General features: G+C 46.1%; 1 protein-coding gene across 1 annotated transcript in view; it reads left to right on the forward strand.

The window, feature by feature from the left end:
• The window catches only part of DNAH8 (dynein axonemal heavy chain 8), a 239,106-nt gene that overhangs the window by 190,826 nt on the left and 25,610 nt on the right, over nt 1-22,670 (forward strand). Inside the window, exons 60-65 of the mRNA XM_069726468.1 lie at nt 715-870; nt 5,278-5,460; nt 12,644-12,749; nt 14,586-14,838; nt 14,912-15,102; nt 17,137-17,258. Coding sequence (XP_069582569.1) covers nt 715-870; nt 5,278-5,460; nt 12,644-12,749; nt 14,586-14,838; nt 14,912-15,102; nt 17,137-17,258 — 1,011 coding nt within the window. The remainder of the gene's footprint in view (nt 1-714; nt 871-5,277; nt 5,461-12,643; nt 12,750-14,585; nt 14,839-14,911; nt 15,103-17,136; nt 17,259-22,670) is intronic.

Here is a 22,670-nt window from a genome sequence, read left to right on the forward strand (position 1 = left end):
ACCCCTACTCTGGAACCCTCCACCCCAACACATCAGACTCTCACCTACCATCGAAACCTTCAAAAGAACCTGAAGACCTACCTCTTCCAACAAGCCTACAACCTGCAGTAACCACCGATCCACCAAACCGCTGCACGACCAGCTCTACCCTCACCTACTGTATCCTCACCCATCCCTTGTAGATTGTGAGCCTTCGCGGGCAGGGTCCTCTTTCCTCCTGTATCCTCACCCCTCCCTTGCAGATTGTGAGCCTTCGCGGGCAGGGTCCTCTCGCCTACTGTATCCTCACCCATCCCTTGTAGATTGTGAGCCCTCACGGGCAGGGTCCTCTCTCCTCCTGTACCAGGCGGGACTTGTATTGTTCAAGATTATTGTACCTGTTTTTATTATGTATACCCCTCCTCACATGTTAAGCGCCATTGAATAAATGGCGCTATAATAATAAATAATAATAATAATTTTTTAAATAGGAAAATAGGAGTCCAAGTTCAGGCAGAAGAGGGTCCCAGTGGTGGAGCCGGCGTTTATCCGCATTCATTGCACATACAGTGATATACTATAGCTGTACGAGATGGGGATAGCCCTTTACACTTACCCAAAGACAGTAACAACAGGCACAGACGGGATAAATCAGATGTAGCAGGAACACAAATACATTTAGCTCTCACTAACCACTGGTTGTAAAAGCCCTGACAATAATCTCCTATATCGCAGGTGACCTCGATCAGTCACAAATCGTTCTGCACCCATCTGGACGACTGCCTGTCATTAGGAAGGCCCCTTCTCATTGAAGATATTGGAGAAGAGCTCGATCCATCTTTGGAAAACATATTAGAACAAAACTTTATTAAATCTGGAACCTCCTTTAAGGTTTGTACTTTGATGTGACACATAATCTTGTAATTATTAAATCGGCCTCGTTCATAAGAGGATATCCTCATTTATTACATGAGTTGTCCAGGAGTTTGAGAAAGGCGGTGTTTTCAGCCATAAAAAAATGTTAATTTCTCTATCGCTTCATTGGGGGACACAGGAAACCAGCAGGGCGATTGCAGGAGGAGATACGAGTTCCTGCAGAGAGGTGCCACCTTCTGGGTCCAGATGTTGGGAGGATGAGGAGGACCCACAGGAAAAGTGCACGCAGAATACGCGCCACTGAGGAGAGACAAGGGGGCGTGACCCAGAAAGGCCTGCTCGATGAGGCTGGGCAGAGGCGGTGCTAACCGCCAGGGCAAAGAGGAGGGGGCGTGAGCAATGGGCGGGAGAAGGAGGCGGAGTGTCAACCGCCAGAGCTAAGTGGAGGGGGCGTGACAGCAATGGGCGGGAGAAGGAGGCGGAGTGTTAACCGCCAGATCTAAGAGGAGGGGGCATGAGCAATGGGCGGGAGAAGGAGGCGGAGTGTTAACCGCCGGAGACAGAAGAGGAGGTGGGCCAGTGACAGGCTGGAGAAAAGATGTTGGGAAGAGGGGGCGGAGCTAACCTCCGGGGCTAGGCTGCGCTGAAGGCAGGGCACAGATTTGAAAAGGCAGCCGCCGAGACAGGGAATGTTAGCGTGGAGGCCCAAAAATTACCTGTAAGTTAACCCTGCGCCCCCAAATTAGCTAGAAATGAGAAGGAGCAGACCCCATATAGACGAATAAAGGTCTATGCCGAAAATAAAGCCCTAGGGTAACACCCTGCGACCATACTGAATTCAAAAAACCCTAGAATTAAAGGAGGGTTTGGGGGGAGGGGCACAAAGACCTCAGCCTTCCTTCCTATCTCTGTCTTCATCCTTGACTTCATTTCTTCTTTACCTTCTTCTTTATCTTCTTCTTTATCTTCCTCTTTTCCTGAGTCTTCTTCTTTATCACCTCTGGACCGGAAACCTGATGGAGAGAAGAAAGGAGCTGTACCATTCCATCCTGACGATAAGACCTTAGTTAGACGCCCGAGACTCTTGGGGATGAGAGATGTCCGTGCCTCCTGAAACCGACAGGCTCTGGTGGACGAGTGAATAGGAGACGGGGGCCAGGACCATGATCGGACCACCTAAACACTCTTCCTGTGTTAGGCCTCTTTCACATTTCCGTTAGTATGGGCCCGTCGCAATACGTCGGGCTGATGTACCGACGGACGTTGTGAATTTTCTGCAGTCCGGGGAGGAGGGGGCGGAGTTTCGGCCGCGCATGCGCGGTCGAAAATGGCGGACCTGTCGCACAAAAAAACGTTACATTGAACTTTTTTTGTGTAACGACGGTCCGCCAATTACCGATGCATCCAGTGCACGACGTATGGAACGTGTGTCCATACGTTGCGCTGCGTCGGTAATACAAGTCTATGTGCAAAAAACGCATCCTGCGGGCAACTTTGCAGGATGCGATTTTTGCACAGAAACGATGCATTGCAACGTCTTCAAAAAGACGTAAGTATGAAAGAGGCCTTAGAGGTTGGGGTCCTGCCAGCTAGACATGTGAGGACACGGGGTGGCTGTTCACGCCGTACTCATAGTTCTACGTGGGAGTACAGTGCGACTGTTCACACTGCATCCCTCCAGAGGTAAAGGAGAGGAAACATTTAAAAGATAAAAAAGGGAAAAACAACAAAAACCAAGGTAGATATGGGTCTAGTAAAAGACCTGTGTTGTCATGATCCCAATGGCAGGGGATCACAAAAGGACAAGCACACAAAAAACAGAACAAGCTCTAGGGTGATGGAAACTGAGCTGACCGCGATCCTGAACCTAATTCACAACACTAGCAGTAGCCGGGGAACGTGCCTACGATGATTCTAGACGTCTCGCGCCAGCCGAAGGACTAGCTTCCCCTATTAGAAGAAACAAAGACCTCTCTTGCCTCCAGAGAAACACCCCACAGAAATAGCAGCCCCCCACATGTAATGACGGTGAAATGAGAGGAAAGCACATACGTAGTAATGAAAACAGATTCAGCAAAATGAGGCCCGCTAAAACTAGATAGCAGAGGATACAAAAGTGAACTGCGCGGTCAGCGAAAAACCCTACAAAAAACCATCCTGAAATTACCTGAACTCATGTGCCAACTCATGGAACATGAGGAGTAATATCAGCCCACCAGAGCAACCAGCAACAAGGAATCACATAACTGCAAGCTGGACTAAAACAAAAATAAAGCAAAACGTGGAACAGGAAAATCAAAAACTTAGCTTGTCCTGATGATTACTGAAGCGGAAAGCAGAGGTAACAAGACACACTGATTACATTGATCGCCGGCGAGGAAATGACAAGAAAGCCAGGTTAAATAGGAAACTCCCATATCCTGATAGAACAGGTGGACACCAGAGACCGCAGAGAACACAAGTCACCCAGTACCATCTGCAACCACCAGAGGGAGCCCAAAAACAGAATCCACAACACTGTGTCCTCCTACTGACACTAGGCTACACTGATTACCCTAGTGTCGGTGGGGTGGACACTGCAGAGGAGGAGATAACTGGTTTTGTGCACAGTGTCAGCCTCCTAGTGACAGCAGCATACACCCATGGCTCCTGTGTTGGGGGGAAGGCGTCTCTTAGATACAGATTTCACGGTGCATAACCACAAGTCCTAGCACTGAAGGTGTTGTGGTCCCTGCATGTCTTCCATTATATTCCTGCATCAAAGATGTGTCTTACACCGAGGAACGTGATGAGCGCCAGCCCTCACCCCGGAAGTATGACACAATAACACTGCAAGAAAACAAACAGCGGGAACCGCGGGCAGCCGACGTCAGTCACTGGCAGAGATACTGCAGACGTGCGTGATACACTCTGATGGGCTGCAGCGGTAGATGTGAAAAGCTGCCCGGGTACTCTGTGCTGTGGACGCCTGATCTCAGGCAGGTCCAGGGGGCTTCTCTCTGCTCTCCTAGATTGGCAAGCCTCTCCTTATTGAGGAGCGTGGTGGGGAGCAGCCGCAGGGGCTGTCTCTGAAATTCCATTGTAAAAAATTCACATCTGCAATAACACCGCCGCTTTCAGATTAATGCCGCCCGAACCCTTTACCTAATCAGGACAGATTATTGTCTAATATTTCCAGCTGATGTAAATGGTTGAAATCTCAGGCAATCCCTTTAATATGGTACTGGAGCTCTCTTACCCCCTGGTATCAGCCCCGCACACACCTTTCACCAGTCCTATAATGTTTTACTCTTTTATTCTGCACTCCTGTGCACTGGAGATGATGATCCACACCTTACACAGGGTGACCTATGCTGGTCGTTGTATTTGTGCCAGTGTGTACCTCCAGTCTCTGGATCTTGGAGAGAATTAAGTTAACTTGGAGAGAGTTAAGGGCTTAGCGATTAAAAAATCAAAATGCCCTAGAATTACATTTTTTTTGGTCACTGCGGCATTGCATTCAAATGCAATAACGGGCAATCAAAAGAACTTATCTGCACATATGTGGTATCATCCTATGGAGGTGGAGCCGCATATTCATCAATGTAATGTGCGGCACCACGTGACCGCTCATACAGGACAAGCAGCGAGGCTGAGAGGATGTAAGCGCCGAGGGAGCCGGGTAAGTATTTTAATGCCAGCGGGGGTGAGGGCGGCGCACAGGGGGTGGGAGGGGGCAGATTACCGGCAACTTTATTTTAAAAACAAAAATAAATTAAAAAAAAAAGATTATTCATTCCTTCTTTCCAGCGAACGTTGCTGGAGAGAAGAAATGAATGGGGCTTCAGCACCACACGCGGGGGGGACAGCACTTACAGTAGCGCTGGCTCCTGCACGGCACACGGACAGCATCCGTGTGCGGTACGTGTTTACATGGACCCATTGACTTTAATGGGTCCGTGTGATCCGTGCACTCCCACGAACACTGACATGTCTCCGTGTTTTCCAAACGGACACACGGTCCATGAAAACACACTGACATGTGCAGAGACACATTGATTTTAATGTGTCTATGTGAGTCAGTGTCTCCGGTACGTGAGGAAACTGTCACCTCACGTACCGGAGCCACTGACGTGTGAAACCAGCCTTACTGGGTATGCGAACAGAGCCTAAAAGTGATGACCTTTGTATGGGATTGCCCGGATAACCCCATTATGATCAATAGACGACACAGGAAAGGTGGTGCTTGTTTTCAGTTACTATATTGGATAAGGACAGAGGGTGCTTCCCACATCAATCATTGCATTTATTTCTTCACCTACCTTGGTTGTAGAAAAACGTATGCAAATATTGAAAAACATGTCGGGTTAATAAACATATTACCTCGTCATGCCGCTGTTCAGCTTGATTATCAATTGCACCATTATTTTGCCTTTAATGCAGGTGAAAGTTGGACATAAAGTGGTGGATGTAGTGGACAAGTTCAGACTCTACATGACCAGTAAGCTGCCAAATCCTGTCTTCACTCCAGAAATCAGTGCAAAGACCTCCATAATAGACTTCAGTGTCACAAAGACAGGACTGGAGAAGCTGCTGCTGGGAAGAGTTGTCCTGGCGGAGCAGGAGGTAACGGCGTCCCCGGCATAACCCGAAAATCGGCTATTGAGTAATGTACTGTGTGAATGGTCCCAGCCTCCTGTCACCTTAGTCATAAATCTACCGAGGAAGAGCATTATAAAGCCAAGACGGTGGCTGACAGCACAGAGATAAATAGATAATTTACACAGTGATGTCACAATGCAGGGAGAATACACACAGTGATGTCACAGTACAGGGATGTACACACAGTGATGTCATAGTACAGGGATATACACACAGTGATGTCAGTACAGGGATGTACACACAGTGATGTCATAGTACAGGGATATACACAGTGATGTCACAGTACAGGGATAATACACACAGTGATGTCACAGTACAGGGATAATACAGTGATGTCACAGTACAGTGATAACACACACAGTGATGTCACAGTACAGGGATATACACACTGTGATGTCACAGTACAGGGATAATACACAGTGATGTCACAGTACAGGGATAATACACAGTGATGTCACAGTACGGGGATATACACACAGTGATGTCACAGTACAGGGATAATGCACATAGTGATGTCACAATACAGGGATAATACAGTGATGTCACAGTACAGGGATATACACAATGATGTCACAGTACAGGGATAATACACACAGTGATGTCACAGTACAGGGATAATACACAGTGATGTCACAGTACAGGGACATACACACAGTGATGTCACAGTACAAGGATAATACACAGTGATGTCACAGTACAGAGATAATACACACAGTGAGGTCACAGTACAGGGATAATACACACAGTGATGTCACAGTATAGGGATAATACACAATGATGTCACAGTACAGGCATATGCACACAGTGATGTCACAGTACAAGGATAATACACACGGTGATGTCACAGTACAGAGATAATACACGCAGTGATGTCACAGTACAGGGATAACACACACAGTGATGTCACAGTAGAGGGATAATACACACAGTGGTGTCACAGTACAGAGATAATACACACAGTGATGTCACAGTACAGGGATAACACAGTGATGTCACAATACAGGGATAATGCACACAGTGATGTCACAGTACAGGGATAATATACACAGTGATGTCACAGTACAGGGATAACACACACAGTGATGTCACAGTACAGGGATAATACACACACTGATATCACAGTACAGGGATATACACACAGTGATGTCAGTACAGGGATGTACACACAGTGATGTCATAGTACAGGGATATACACACAGTGATGTCACAGTACAGGGATAATACACAGTGATGTCACAGTACAGGGACATACACACAGTGATGTCACAGTACAAGGATAATACACAGTGATGTCATAGTACAGAGATAATACACACAGTGAGGTCACAGTACAGGGATAATACACACAGTGATGTCACAGTATAGGGATAATACACAATGATGTCACAGTACAGGCATATGCACACAGTGATGTCACAGTACAAGGATAATACACACGGTGATGTCACAGTACAGAGATAATACACGCAGTGATGTCACAGTACAGGGATAACACACACAGTGATGTCACAGTAGAGGGATAATACACACAGTGATGTCACAGTACAGAGATAATACACACAGTGATGTCACAGTACAGGGATAACACACAGTGATGTCACAATACAGGGATAATGCACACAGTGATGTCACAGTACAGGGATAATATACACAGTGATGTCACAGTACAGGGATAACACACACAGTGATGTCACAGTACAGGGATAATACACACACTGATATCACAGTACAGGGATAATATACACAGTGATGTCACAGTACAGGCATAACACACACAGTGATGTCACAGTACAGGGATAATACACACACTGATGTCACAGTACAGGTGTAATACTGTCAGTGATGTCACAGTACAAGGATAATACACACAGTGATGTCACAGTACAGGTGTAATACCGTCAGTGATGTCACAGTACAGGGATAATACACACAGTGATGTCACAGTACAGGGATAATACACACAGTGATGTCACAGTACAGGGATAATGCACACAGTGATGTCACAGTACAGGGATAATGCACACAGTGATATTACAGTACAGGTTTAATACCGTCAGTGATGTCACAGTACAGGGATAATACACATAGTGATGTCACAGTACAGGGATAATGCACACAGTGATGTCACAGTACAGGGATAATGCACACAGTGATATTACAGTACAGGTTTAATACCGTCAGTGATGTCACAGTACAGGGATAATACACATAGTGATGTCACAGTATGGGGTTTATAAATGTCTTTATACATAAAACGACCTCAGAGGAAATCGATTAATGACATATACTGGCCCTATACTAGTCCAGTGTGAAACTGAAATGAGTACAGACAAGCCACTTATGTTTTCTTTGCTCCTGAGCACAGTGGGGCATAATGTTAGTACAATGCAGACATAGATTACGCAGTCTTAAAATGCTCCACATTTGTCACAGTTTTTCCAGTGTCCTCACAGTAAATTCTCACGGTAATCTGCTTTGATGACACTGAGCTTGAACAGCTCATCACTGACTTTTTCCCACGGTCCAGAGGTCACCACAGTTCAGTCCAGCTGCGAGCGCAGCCTCAGTGACGTCACTGGCGCTGCGCTCGCAGCATCTCAGTCACAGTGGTGGTCAGCCTGGACGGTCACATCTTGGCACAGTCCAGGTTGAAAACTAATTATCCCCCAGACATGGATGACGGCGTGGGACAAACAACCAACAGGTATGGTATATTGTTGCTTTTTTATTTTACTTTTATTACAGGAGATCGAGGGCTTCGCTGGAATTAGGCGAGGTCATTAGTATGGTCTAATTAACATAGTAATAACATAGTAATAACATAGTAAGGCCGAAAAAAGACATTTGTCCATCCAGTTCAGCCTATATTCCATCATGATAAATCCCCAGATCTACGTCCTTCTACAGAACCTAATAATTGTAAGTTACAATATTGTTCTGCTCCAGGAAGACATCCAGGCCTCTCTTGAACCCCTCGACTGAGTTCGCCATCACCACCTCCTCAGGCAAGCAATTCCAGATTCTCACTGCCCTAACAGTAAAGAATCCTCTTCTATGTTGGTGGAAAAACCTTCTCTCCTCCAGAAGCAAAGAATGCCCCCTTGTGCCCGTCACCTTCCTTGGTATAAACAGGTCCTCAGCGAGATATTTGTATTGTCCCCTTATATACTTATACTTAAGAATATTAAAGAAGTCTGTGTCTTTCTTTCAATTAAAGGACTTTTTTTCTGGATATCTGTGTTTTCTTACAATGTGACTATGGGGTTAGTAATAGGGGCGTCTTATTTTTACCTCTCCATTACTAACCTCGGAGCTTGATGTCACCTAACGGTGACATCAACCCCCCCAACTATTGCCCCACTTGCCACCGCTACAGGGCAAGTGGGAAGAGCGAGGCTAAGTGCCAGAATTAGCGCATATTAGAGATGCGCCTTTTCTGGGGTGACTGAGTGCTGATGTTTTTAGCTAGGAGGGCAGTATCCATGGCCCCTTCCTAGGCTATTAATATCAGCCCGCAGCTGTCTGCATAGCCTTTGCTGGTTACTAATTATGAGGAGACCCCACTTCATTTTTTGGGGGGTCCTGTTATGATCTGGTGGCCTAGGAGCAGCATGAGACGTACTCTGGAGAAGGTGGTACCTGTACTGACCGCAGACCCTTAACTTAGCACCGCAACTAGAAGTAGCCATGGGATGTACCTAACACTCCCTAGACACCTCGACACAGCCTAAGATCTAACTTCCCCTAAAGATAGAAACGGGAAAACTATCTTGCCTCAGAGAAAATCCCCAAAGGATAGATAGCCCCCCACAAATATTGACTGTGAGAGGAGAGGAAAATGACATACGCAGACTGAAATCAGGATATAGCAAAGGAGGCCATTCTAGCTAAAAAGAAAGAATAGGACAGAGTACTATGCGGTCAGTATTAAAACACTAGAAAATATCCACCACAGAAAATACAAATCTCCACATCTGACTAAAGACATGGAGGGTAAATCTGCATCTCCAGAGACACAGCTTGGCTGCAAAAAATCCTTCACAGACAAAGATGGACAAGACAAAACATGAAAAATGCACTGAACTATAAGGTCCACAGCCTGTGGACAGCAAAAACAAAGCCAGAACTTATCTTTGTTGAAATGAACAGCAAAACAGGAGAGACCAGGAATGGATGTGAATCCGCCAAAAAAAATGGACAACTGGCACTGACTAAAGGATCAAGGAAGACTAAATAGCCCAGCCCAAATTGCAATAAGTGAACACACCTGATAAATGCTGCGATCCAAAGACAGCAGCACTACCACTCATAACCACCGGAGGGAGCCCAAGAGCAGAATTCACAACAGGGTCCCCCATTTTAATAGCCAGTAAAGCCTAAGTATACAGCTGTGAGCTGATATTAGCCTGGGAAGTTCCATGGATATTACCCCCTTCCCAGGCTATAAACATCTGCCCCCAGTCGTCGGCTTTCCCTCTGCTAGTTACGAAAATTGTGTGGGAGCCCACGCCATTTTTTTCAGAAAAATAATCTTTTATTAATTAAATACATGTCCAGTAATTTGCACGCACACTATACTAATTGTGTTTGTCACTGACATCTACATACAGTGGGGCAAAAAAGTATTTAGTCAGTCAGCAATAGTGCAAGTTCCACCACTTAAAAAGATGAGAGGCGTCTGTAATTTATATCATAGGTAGACCTCAACTATGGGAGACAAACTGGGAAAAAAAAATCCAGAAAATCACATTGTCTGTTTTTTTAACATTTTATTTGCATATTATGGTGGAAAATAAGTATTTGGTCAGAAACAAAATTTCATCTCAATACTTTGTAATATATCCTTTGTTGGCAATGACAGAGGTCAAACGTTTTCTGTAAGTCTTCACAAGGTTGCCACACACTGTTGTTGGTATGTTGGCCCATTCCTCCATGCAGATCTCCTCTAGAGCAGTGATGTTTTTGGCTTTTCGCTTGGCAACACGGACTTTCATCTCCCTCCAAAGGTTTTCTATAGGGTTGAGATCTGGAGACTGGCTAGGCCACTCCAGGACCTTGAAATGCTTCTTACGAAGCCACTCCTTCGTTGCCCTGGCGGTGTGCTTTGGATCATTGTCATGTTGAAAGACCCAGCCACGTTTCATCTTCAATGCCCTTAATGATGGAAGGAGGTTTGCACTCAAAATCTCACGATACATGGCCCCATTCATTCTTTCATGTACCCGGATCAGTCGTCCTGGCCCCTTTGCAGAGAAACAGCCCCAAAGCATGATATTTCCACCACCATGCTTTACAGTAGGTATGGTGTTTGATGGATGCAACTCAGTATTCTTTTTCCTCCAAACATGACAAGTTGTGCTTCTACCAAACAGTTCCAGTTTGGTTTCATCAGACCATAGGACATTCTCCCAAAACTCCTCTGGATCATCCAAATGCTCTCTAGCAAACTTCAGACAGGCCCGGACATGTACTGGCTTAAGCAGTGGGACACGTCTGGCACTGCAGGATCTGAGTCCATGGTGGCGTAGTGTGTTACTTATGGTAGGCCTTGTTACATTGGTCCCAGCTCTCTGCAGTTCATTCACTAGGTCCACCCGCGTGGTTCTGGGATTTTTGCTCACCGTTCTTGTGATCATTCTGACCCCACGGGGTGGGATTTTGCGTGGAGCCCCAGATCGAGGGAGATTATCAGTGGTCTTGTATGTCTTCCATTTTCTAATTATTGCTCCCACTGTTGATTTCTTCACTCCAAGCTGGTTGGCTATTTCAGATTCAGTCTTCCCAGCCTGGTGCAGGGCTACAATTTTGTTTCTGGTGTCCTTTGACAGCTATTTGGTCTTCACCATAGTGGAGTTTGGAGTCAGACTGTTTGAGGGTGTGCACAGGTGTCTTTTTATACTGATAACAAGTTTAAACAGGTGCCATTGCTACAGGTAATGAGTGGAGGAAAGAGGAGACTCTTAATGAAGAAGTTACAGGTCTGTGAGAGCCAGAAATCTTGATTGTTTGTTTCTGACCAAATACTTATTTTCCACCATAATATGCAAATAAAATGTTAAAAAAACAGACAACGTGATTTTCTGGATTTTTTTCCCCAATTTGTCTCCCATAGTTGAGGTCTACCTATGATGTAAATTACAGACGCCTCTCATCTTTTTAAGTGGTGGAACTTGCACTATTGCTGACTGACTAAATACTTTTTTGCCCCACTGTATCTACCTATTCTATATGTGTTTACTGTATGTAATCCATCTCTTCTATCCTGTCGGCTCCCGCAGTGATTTTACAGAACACGGCAGATTAATTACCGACTTTTCTTCTATCTATCTCTCTATGCAATATAAATATATATATATATATATATATATATATATATGTGTGTTTGTCACTGACATCTATATATCTATGTATTCTATGCATATATATCTGTTCTATTCTAACCTGTCAGTGTGATTTTACTCTACACCGCACATGCATTGCCGGCTTTTCAAAGGAGATCAGTGTGTAAACATCGGACAGCACTTGCATGGTCCGTGTGGTGTCCAATGTTTTCTTGCACCCATAGGCTTGCATTGGCGAGACTCGGACGATATACTCGTACAATCACAGCATGCTGCAATTTTACACACACGTAGAAAACGCCCGAGAAAAACAGCAGTGATGTGAGCTTCCCCATAGACTAACACTGGTCCGGGCGCTATGTGATGTTTTCTCGCAGAGCACTCGTCTGTTTAAGCCACACACTTGTCGGAGAAGGCACCGAGCGTGTGATACATAACACAAGTGGTTCAAGTCATGAAACACGTTCGATTTTTGTTCAGTCTTAGTAAGCTTTATAGATAGGCCCCAATGTGTAAGATCCATCTGTCCATCGATCCGGAATGTAGTGACGCTTCACTAAATCAGTGGCTGCGCTATAAGCCCTCTGAGGCCAGTGATTGGCTGCAGCGGTCTTGTGGATGGCTGGTGATTGCAGCAGCCTTGTAATCACAGGTTAAGTAGTTGTTTTATTTTATGCCCATTTAGCTCACGCCAATATAATGCATCTGACTACACAGCACAGTTTCTTCTGACTTCACAGCACAGTTTCTTCTTGCACTCGGTGTACATCTCGTGCGGACACTCAGCCTTCTCTGATGTTTTACAGGAGCTGGAAGTGGAGAGAATTACACTGATGCAGGAGGTTAATGTGAACACGCGCAGAATGAGGGAGCTGGAGGACAGTCTGCTGCTGCGGCTGAGTGCAATGACAGGTATCTGCAATCTCATGTATCTGATCAGTCCACAGAGATTTGTCTGCACTTGGCCAATTTCTGTTGTAGGAAGCACAATTCATCCACTTTATAATGGACGGTGCCGCAGCTTTCTCGTCTACTTTGTGTCACCTCCTCTTCTAGTTAGGATCTCTGGTTTCTGTCTTTGAATTGCAGCATTCATGGCTTACAATCATTTTACTAAGGCCTGTCCCACACGTCCAGATAATTCCGGTACCAGAAAAATCGGTACCGGAGTTATCCGTGTCCGTGAGCTCACGTAGGCCATCCATGTGGCACACGTGCTGCACACGTGTGCCGCCTGTGTGCCGACTGGGTACCACATGGAGCATGCAGGAGACAGCGCTAGAGATAAGCGCTGTCCCCTGCATCTGGTGCTGAAGCCGCCATTCATATCTTCTCTCCAGCGAACGCGTTCGCTGGAGAGAAGATATGAAAAATCCTTTTTTTTTTTTTTTTCGTGTTTAAAGTAAAGATCCCTTTCCCCACCCCCCTATGGGAGGTGGAGCCGCATATTCATGACTGTAATCGGCGGCACCACGTGACCGCTCATACAGGAGAAGGTGCGGCGCGGAGAGGACGCTGCGAGGGAGCCGGGTGAGTATTTTATTAACAGCGGGTGCACAGGGAGTGGGAGGGGGGTGGGGAAAGGGATCTTTATTTTAAAAACGGAAAAAAAAAAGGCATTTTTCATATCTTCTCTCCAGCGAACGCTGCTGGAGAGAAGATATGAATGGCGGCCTCAGCACCACGTGGGGGGGACAGCGCTTACTGTAGCGCTGTCTCCTGCACGGCACACGGACTGAACACGGATAGCGTCCGTGTGCGGTATGTGTTTTACACGGACCCATTGACTTTAATGGGTCCGTGTAATCCGTGCGCTCCCACGAACACTGACATGTCTCCGTGTTTTGCACACGGACACACGGTCCGTGAAAACACGCTGACATGTACAGAGACACATTGATTTCAATGTGTCTACGTGAGTCAGTGTCTCCGGTACATGAGGAAACTGTCACCTCACGTACCGGAGCCACTGACGTGTGAAACCGGCCTAAGCCTGTTTGGCCCAGTCCACATGGTGGATTTACTGCTGATTTCCACAGGTGAAATCCTCCGCACGATGCATGTGACTGGTTGCCCGATCTCAGCCGCACGCTCCGTAATGTTTCCATCTTGGATTTTTAAAGACACACTAAGTCCATGATGTTACGGTTTTCTCTGGCGTTTCACCACAGCTTCCACCCTTTTAGGGTATGTGCACACGATGCAGATTTTTCTGCGGATCCGTAGCAGTTTCCCATGAGTTTACAGTACAATGTAAGCCTATGGGAAACAAAAAACGCTGTGCCCATGCTGCGGAAAAAAACGTGCGGAAACGCAGCGTTTTATTTTCCGCAGCATGTCAATTCTTTGTTCGGAATCCGCAGTGTTTTTACATCTGCTCCAATAGAAAACTGCAGATGTTAATCTGCAGTGGAATCCGCAATAGAATACGCGATAAATCCTCAGTAAAAACCGCAGCGGTTTTTCAATGCGGATTTATAAAATCCGCTGCGGAAAAATCCGCAGTGGACCATTCTACGTGTGCACATACCCTTAATGTATAGGAGGGAAATTTGTGGTGAATCTCCAGCACATGTGGATTTTGCATCAGAATCGCTGCACATTTGTAGCAAGGTATTCAGCTGAATTATTCCACCGCTTCTGGACTTCTCCGTAGGGAAATTTCTCTGGTTTCTTTTCTCTAATCCCACATTAGTACAGTGATTTGGGGCGAATGCTGACTAATAACAGTATATTCTTCATTGTCAGGATCTCTGGTAGAAGATAAATCTCTGGCAGACGTCCTAAGAATTACTCAGCAGATTGTCAGTGACTTGAGCGAGAAGCTTTTCATCGCCGCCGACACAGAAGTGAAAATCAGCAAAGCCCAGGTGGAATATCACCCCGTCGCCTCCCGGGGAAGCATCCTGTATTTTCTGGCCTCAGAGATGAGCACGGTCAATGCCATGTACTCAACGTCACTCAGACAGTTCCTCAAGCTGTTCGATAGATCCATCGCCAGGTAGGAGGACGTTATTCCCTTCCCTTCACATGATAAATCCGAACCACCATCCTGCCCTTGTGTTATCTCACAGATCAGACCGAAGTCCTCACCTCCACAAACGAAAAAGCAACATCGCTGAATATCTAACTTATGAAGCGTATAGATACTACACCAGAGGTTTGTATGAGAAGCATAGGCTCCTGTTCACACTGCTCCTGGCACTGAGGGTCGACCTCCAGCAGGGGAACATCAAGCACAAGGAACTCCAAACTTTTCTTCAAGGTAAATGAATTTCATGTTTTATTGCCTACACTTGGCACAGACACCAGGGCAGTCAGCCCTCCTCTGCCCATTAACACCCCCGGGCAGTGGGCTCTAATAGGTAGGAGAATTAGAACTTCCAAGTAAACAGTCTCAAGAACAATCAGATAGGCAAATTAAGTCGCGGGTGCTCAGGAGGAGGTCCCAAACCCTGCAAGTGCTTCATGTTTGCCCAGCTCAGGATCGCCTACTGGGCACATACAACATTTTTAGCCTATTTGGTAAAAGTGTGTTTTCTTGGCAATTAATCCATCAGATCTTTATCAACCATTATGTTTCAACATCTGTTTTAGTCTAATATACTATACGGCACCATTACTGGTTTTATGGGCAAAAAGATGGTATTTATAGAGAACGTCATGTAGGGAGTAATGAGAGCGAGGGTCTGGGGATCTGTAGACTCACATTTCTACCAGTTATTAGGGGTCTCAGAATCCCCACTGACTTAAATCAGTACGTTATCCAGTGGATAAGCGATGGCCACTGTCAGCTGCAGTTCTCCTGTGTAAACGCACGTTGTGATATAATGATACTACACAGGATGATTGACATTACTTATACATTACTTATGGCAGATTTTACACCAGAGGTCCACACCTCTGTATAAAGTTGGGCCATTTTGAATTCTCTGAAAGTTATTCCATCTTTTTACCCCGGACCCCTGTAATGAGCAGATGTAAGTGTGCGGCAGAACACAAAAAATTAAGGACTTATTCATCATTGTGTTCTTTTTTGGTCTTGTGTAATTTTCTAACGTTTTCTGCACTAAATTCATCAGAACAGCAAACTCACACTCTGTTCATGAATTTTGCGCAAAGTCAAACACTTTTTTTTTCTGCCTATAACCAATTTTGTGACTTTTAGTGCAAAAAGTTTCACAAAATGGTGGTATAATTTCAGGTGTACATATTATTACTCCATGGGGGATGGAATAATTTCAGGTGTACATAGTATTACTCCATGGGGGGGTGGAATAATTTCAGGTGTACATAATATTATTCCATGGGGGGTGGAATAATTTCAGGTGTACATAATATTACTCCATGGGGGGTGGAATAATTTCAGATGTACATAGTATTACTCCATGGGGGGGTGGAATAATTTCAGGTGTACATAATATTACTCCATGGGGGGTGGAATAATTTCAGGCGTACATAATATTACTCCATGGGGGGTGGAATAATTTCAGTTGTACATAATATTACTCCATGGGGGGTGGAATAATTTCAGGCGTACATAATATTACTCCATGGGGGGGTGGAATAATTTCAGGCGTACATAATATTACTCCATGGGGGGACTGAAGTACATTTGTGATAAATCTTTTGACTTTTTGAAATATCACAAATGAGGAATCAGTAAAAAGCATCTGTAAACTCCAAACTCTGCCCAGTATCCAGCGTCAATAAAGGAAAAAAAAAAAAAGGAACGGACGCATAAAATAGACTTCAGAAAAGGCGAAAAATTGAAGGATGAATTTGGTGCAAACGTATAAGAGAGCAAAACACTAAAAACTCGACAGTGTCAGTTTCTCACCATTTTTAAGATATATGTTTGCGGTCAATTAATGAAAAACGGCAACGAGACAAAAACCTGTCGGGACCGAGGGCCTTGTATGCGGCTCATTACAGTGAATCTGAAAAAGCTCATCGCTCCATGTGCACAGCCGCCTCTCATTGTGACGTTTCTTCATTTACCAGCAGCAAGGAGAGATCTTAAAAGTGGTGAAATATAAAGTAGATTGGGAACGTAAAAAGCCAGCCATCGTTTAGTGATTACAGAAATCCACTCCGGATAATGCAAACACCTTGTAGGGTTCATCCACGCAGGACTTAGATGCAGCGAAATCTTGCAGACGTCATTGTAATATTCTTTGATGATCGCTTTCATGTGATAATCCCCATCATAAATTCACGCGCTGCTGTCGTCCGTTCTCACTGCGGCTTTTTCTGTTTGCCTCCATTCTAAAGCGTCCTGTTGTGATTCACTTTGTAGGTGGAGCGGGTCTCGACCTGAAGTCTTGTCCTCCAAAGCCTTTCAAGTGGATCCTTGACACGACCTGGCTCAATCTTGTGGAATTGAGCAAATTGTCTCAGTTTTCAGAGCTCATGGCTCAGGTATTATGTTATATACTGTAATACACTGTGTAACACTAGGTGGGATCCTGGAGTGGTGATCTGTCTGAATCCGTCAATCAGCCCCCTGGAACAAAAGCTCGCTGACCACTGATCGAGGACTGGAGATCACAGGAGGAATTATGTAAACGTAAAACGCTTGGAAAATCAGAATGCAGCTGATACCTACAGCCACATGCTCATTTCACCCTAACCGCCCCTCTGGGGCTCATTCTCCTGCATGCTAAGCTCCATGGGACCCTAGAGACCCTCAGCTTCCACATACAGTGAATATAACACAAGGCCACATTCACACATAATCTAGAAGTTATGTCAAAGGTTGAGAATATTCTGCACCTAAGGCCAGCTTTGCATTTCATGGCCCATGTACGGAGTAGGATTTTCGGGCTGGCCTCGGGTCTCCAGAGCTGAACCTGCAGCCTTATATGTGGACTTGTGGCTGTTACTTCAGATCAGGGGAAATTGCAGTCGGTCTGGAAATCGCGGTCCATACATGGTGCAGATATGTACAGAAGGCCCAATTTACCCATCCTATGTTTTACATGAATTTATCCCAAGTCCTGGGTTATTTTTAAGTGTCTTTTTTATCATATTAATTCCCTACAGAGTTAATAGATGTTGTCCCAAGCAGATACCCTCCACTATTGAGTTGAACAGATCCGACCCTTTCCTCTGGAGTACTGTAAGGTTATCCAGGTTATCTTAGTAGGTATCATATGAGGCTTAATACGGAAGGCGTTGTCTCCGGATCCTCTGTTCACGAGCGCACCTTCTACCTGCTTCCAGGGGAAGTGCGCACTGGATGATTGGCAGATTGGGCCAGCGGCATAGCTGAGCCACCGGGCCGACCTCCCTGCTCCGACGCTTCTAGCAGAGGCGGCTTGGTCTCTGTAGCATTAAGGAGTACTGAGACTGCCGGCTACAGACCACTTCAAAGCCACAAGTTGTATAGCAAACATCTTGTAAGTGTACTCCTTGCCTTTGAAGCCAGCCACCCGTGATAGACTTGTAAGTGTACTCCTTGCCTTGGATGCTGGCCACCTGTGATAGACTTGTAAGTGCGCTCCTTGCCTTGGAAGCCAGCCACCCATGATAGACTTGTAAGTGCGCTCCTTGCCTTGGAATCTGGCCACCTCTGATAGACTTGTAAGTGCGCTCCTTGCCTTGGAAGCCGGCCACCTCTAATAGACTTGTAAGTGCACTCCTTGCCTTGGAAGCCGGCCACCTCTGATAGACTTGTAAGTGCGCTCCTTGCTCTGGAAGCCGGCCCCCCTCTGATAGACTTGTAAGTGCGCTCCTTGCCCTGGAAGCCAGCCACCTCTGATAGACTTGTAAGTGTACTCCTTTCCTTGGAAGCCGGCCACCTCTGATAGACTTGTAAGTGCGCTCCTTGCCTTGGATGCTGGCCACCTCTGATAGACTTGTAAGTGTGCTCCTTGCCCTGGAAGCCAGCCACCTCTGATAGACTTGTAAGTGTACTCCTTGCCTTGGAAGCCGGCCACCTCTGACAGACTTGTAAGTGCACTCCTTGCCTTGGAAGCCGGCCACCTCTGATAGACTTGTAAGTGCACTCCTTGCCTTGGAAGCCGGCCACCTCTGATAGACTTGTAAGTGCGCTCCTTGCTCTGGAAGCCGGCCCCCCTCTGATAGACTTGTAAGTGCGCTCCTTGCCCTGGAAGCCAGCCATCTCTGATAGACTTGTAAGTGCACTCCTTGCCTTGGAAGCCGGCCACCTCTGATAGACTTGTAAGTGCACTCCTTGCCTTGGAAGCCGGCCACCTCTGATAGACTTGTAAGTTCGCTCCTTGCTCTGGAAGCCGGCCCCCCTCTGATAGACTTGTAAGTGCGCTCCTTGCCCTGGAAGCCAGCCACCTCTGATAGACTTGTAAGTGTACTCCTTGCCTTGGAAGCCGGCCACCTCTGATAGACTTGTAAGTGCGCTCCTTGCCTTGGATGCTGGCCACCTCTGATAGACTTGTAAGTGTGCTCCTTGCCCTGGAAGCCAGCCACCTCTGATAGACTTGTAAGTGTACTCCTTGCCTTGGAAGCCGGCCACCTCTGATAGACTTGTAAGTGTGCTCCTTGCTCTGGAAGCCGGCCACCTCTGATAGACTTGTAAGTGCGCTCCTTGCCTTGGATGCTGGCCACCTCTGATAGACTTGTAAGTGTACTCCTTGCCTTGGATGCTGGCCACCTCTGATAGACTTGTAAGTGCGCTGCGTGCCCTGGAAGCCAGCCACCTCTGATAGATTTGTAAGTGTACTCTTTGCCTTGGAAGCCAGCTACCTCTGATAGACTTGTAAGTGCGCTCCTTGCCTTGGATGCTGGCCACCTCTGATAGACTTGTAAGTGCACTCCTTGCCTTGGATGCTGGCCACCTCTGATAGACTTGTAAGTGTGCTCCTTGCCTTGGAAGCCGGCCACCTCTGATAGACTGCAGGGTGGCCGGTATCCTAGGCAATGAGCTTTAAACCATTGCATTAATAATCCCTCTGTGGGTTCATGAGCGCTTTAAAATTTTACTTATTCAATAAGATGGGAGAAACTCATTTTCGGTCATGGTTGGTGCCATTCACTCTGCAATCATCTTTGTTCTCCAGGGGACCCGGTAGTCAAAGTTTTTGTCCCTCTTCTTCTTGGGGAAAGTATGAGTATAATAAAGGATGTCGCTCATTTCATATTCTGCAAACAGATGATAAACACTTGATACAGAAATGGCTCCTCTCCATTACCTGCCGCAGGCACTTGATTGTGACAGCCGGGTCTTTTACCAGCACCATAAGTCCATGACAACCCTCCCACACAGTATCATTCTGTCTGCCCGTGTGGGCTCAAAGTGCAGGCAAATTATCGCCATTAGTGATGAGAGTCATTGATGACAGTACACATAATTATGGAAGCCGGCGATCTTTCAGGACTTCTGTGATGCATTTTATGGTCTGTATAAAATGACAGCGTCTTATAGTGATGCTTGGTAGCGTGACACATGAACTGCGGCCGGCCACATCGGGCAGATCTGCAAACTGCTCTGAACGGAATTTCCGGAGCTTTACATGACTCTTGTGCTGACAGAGAGACATATTGTACGGACCTTCTCCAGTCTCATCTCAAGCCGCATTCAGACCTTGCCTCTATTCTACTTCTATTAAATGACAAATGAGGCACAAGTGGGACACGAGAACGTCAGCTCCAGATAATGGGAAACCAGCAGAATTGGGAGCGAAAATCTGGATCATGCAGCCCCATGCAAGACTTTATCATTTAAAGTTTATGTACGGAAATACGTAGATTTTGTCAGTGCATCTGATTGTTTGGATTTTGTGTATACAGCTCTTAAGCAGAGCAATTCATCTCGATGTCTACAAACAAACCCTGTGTGAGGTCCGAACCCGCAGATCAGACTGTTGTGTTCCCACCGGTCTCCTCTTGGTAACCTGAAGTCTCAGAGTAAGGTTACGGTCACACTATCAGTATTTCGTCAGTATTTTACATCAGTATTCGTAGCCTAAACCAGGAGAGGGTCAAAAATAGTGATGACGAGTTTCTATTAGACGTTTCCTCTGATTGTTCCTCTCCTGGTTTTCTTGTAATTACTGATGTAAAATACTGACCGGATACTGATAGTGTGACCGTAGTCTTAGGCCTCGTTCCCAAGGCGAGAGCAATGAGAGATAAAATCGTATTACACTCGCACCGATGTTACTCAGTGGGTTCCGGCTCATCTGCGATTTTTTTCTTCAGCTGAAATCGTTCTGAGGAAAAAATCGCAGCGTGATGTGACTGAGCGCGTATATCGGACGAGACTCGCCAGTGCGATAGAAAAAACAGACGCACACTGACCGATGCCGTCCGATTATTACAGATACATTACCATTCTGTAGAATAGAACACTGTAAATGTAGAATAATAGCTGCAGATAATAAAACCTCATGTCATACAGGTGTCACGTGGATGTGAGAAGAATAACACTGTACTCGCATGACACTGTATTCGCATCACACTACTCGCATGACACTGTACTTGCACGACACTGTACTCGCACGACACTGTACTCGCACGACACTGTACTAGCATCACACTGTACTCGCATCACACTGTACTCGCATGACTGTACTCGCATCACACTACTCGCATCACACTGTACTCGCATCACACTGTACTCGCATCACACTGTACTCGCATGACTGTACTCGCATGACACTGTATTCGCATCACACTACTCGCATGACACTGTACTCACACGACACTGTACTCGCACGACACTGTACTCGCATCACACTGTTCTCGCATCACACTGTACTCGCATCACACTGTACTCGCATGACTACTCGCATCACACTGTACTCGCATCACACTACTAGCATCACACTGTACTCGGATCACACTGTACTCGCATCACACTGTACTCGCATGACTCTACTCGCATCACACTGTACTCGCATCACATTGTACTCACATCACACTGTACTCACATCACACTGTACTCGCATCACACTGTACTCGCATGACTGTACTCGCATCACACTGTACTCGCATCACACTGTACTCGCATCACTCTACTCGCATGGCTTTACTCGCATCACACTCTACTCGCATCACACTCTACTCGCATCACACTCTACTCGCATGACTGTACTCGCATCACACTGTACTCGCATCACTCTACTCGCATGACTACTCGCATAACACTACTCGCATGACACTGTACTCGCAAGATACTACTCGCATGACACTGTACTCGCATGACACTACTCGCATCACACTGTACTCGCATCACACTGTACTCGCATCACACTGTACGCGCATCACACTGTACTCGCATCACTCTACTCGCATGAATACTCGCATGACACTGTACTCGCATCACACTGTACTCGCATCACACTGTACACGCATCACACTACTCGCATGACTACTCGCATCACACTGTACTCGCATCACACTACTCGCATCACACTGTACTCGCATCACTCTACTCGCATGACTACTCGCATGACACTGTACTCGCATGACACTGTACTCGCATCACACTGTACTCGCATCACTACTCGCATGACTACTCGCATCACACTGTACTCGCATCACACTGTACTCGCATCACACTACTCGCATCACACTGTACTCGCATCACTCTACTCGCATGACACTGTACTCGCATGACACTGTACTCGCATCACACTGTACTCGCATCACACTGTACTCGCATCACACTGTACTCACATCACACTGTTCTCGCATCACACTGTACTCGCATCACACTGTACTCGCATCACGCTCGTCCTTCTTTTCTGGATCAATATTGGAGGAGATTCTTAAACCCTAGTGGAAGCGAGGCCTAAATGTGATTGCTATGCAATCCGTAACCATGGAGACACATACAAGTGCATAGGTGCT

This window comes from Ranitomeya imitator, chromosome 5 (assembly GCF_032444005.1).
Source record: "Ranitomeya imitator isolate aRanImi1 chromosome 5, aRanImi1.pri, whole genome shotgun sequence".
Taxonomy (NCBI): domain Eukaryota; kingdom Metazoa; phylum Chordata; class Amphibia; order Anura; family Dendrobatidae; genus Ranitomeya; species Ranitomeya imitator.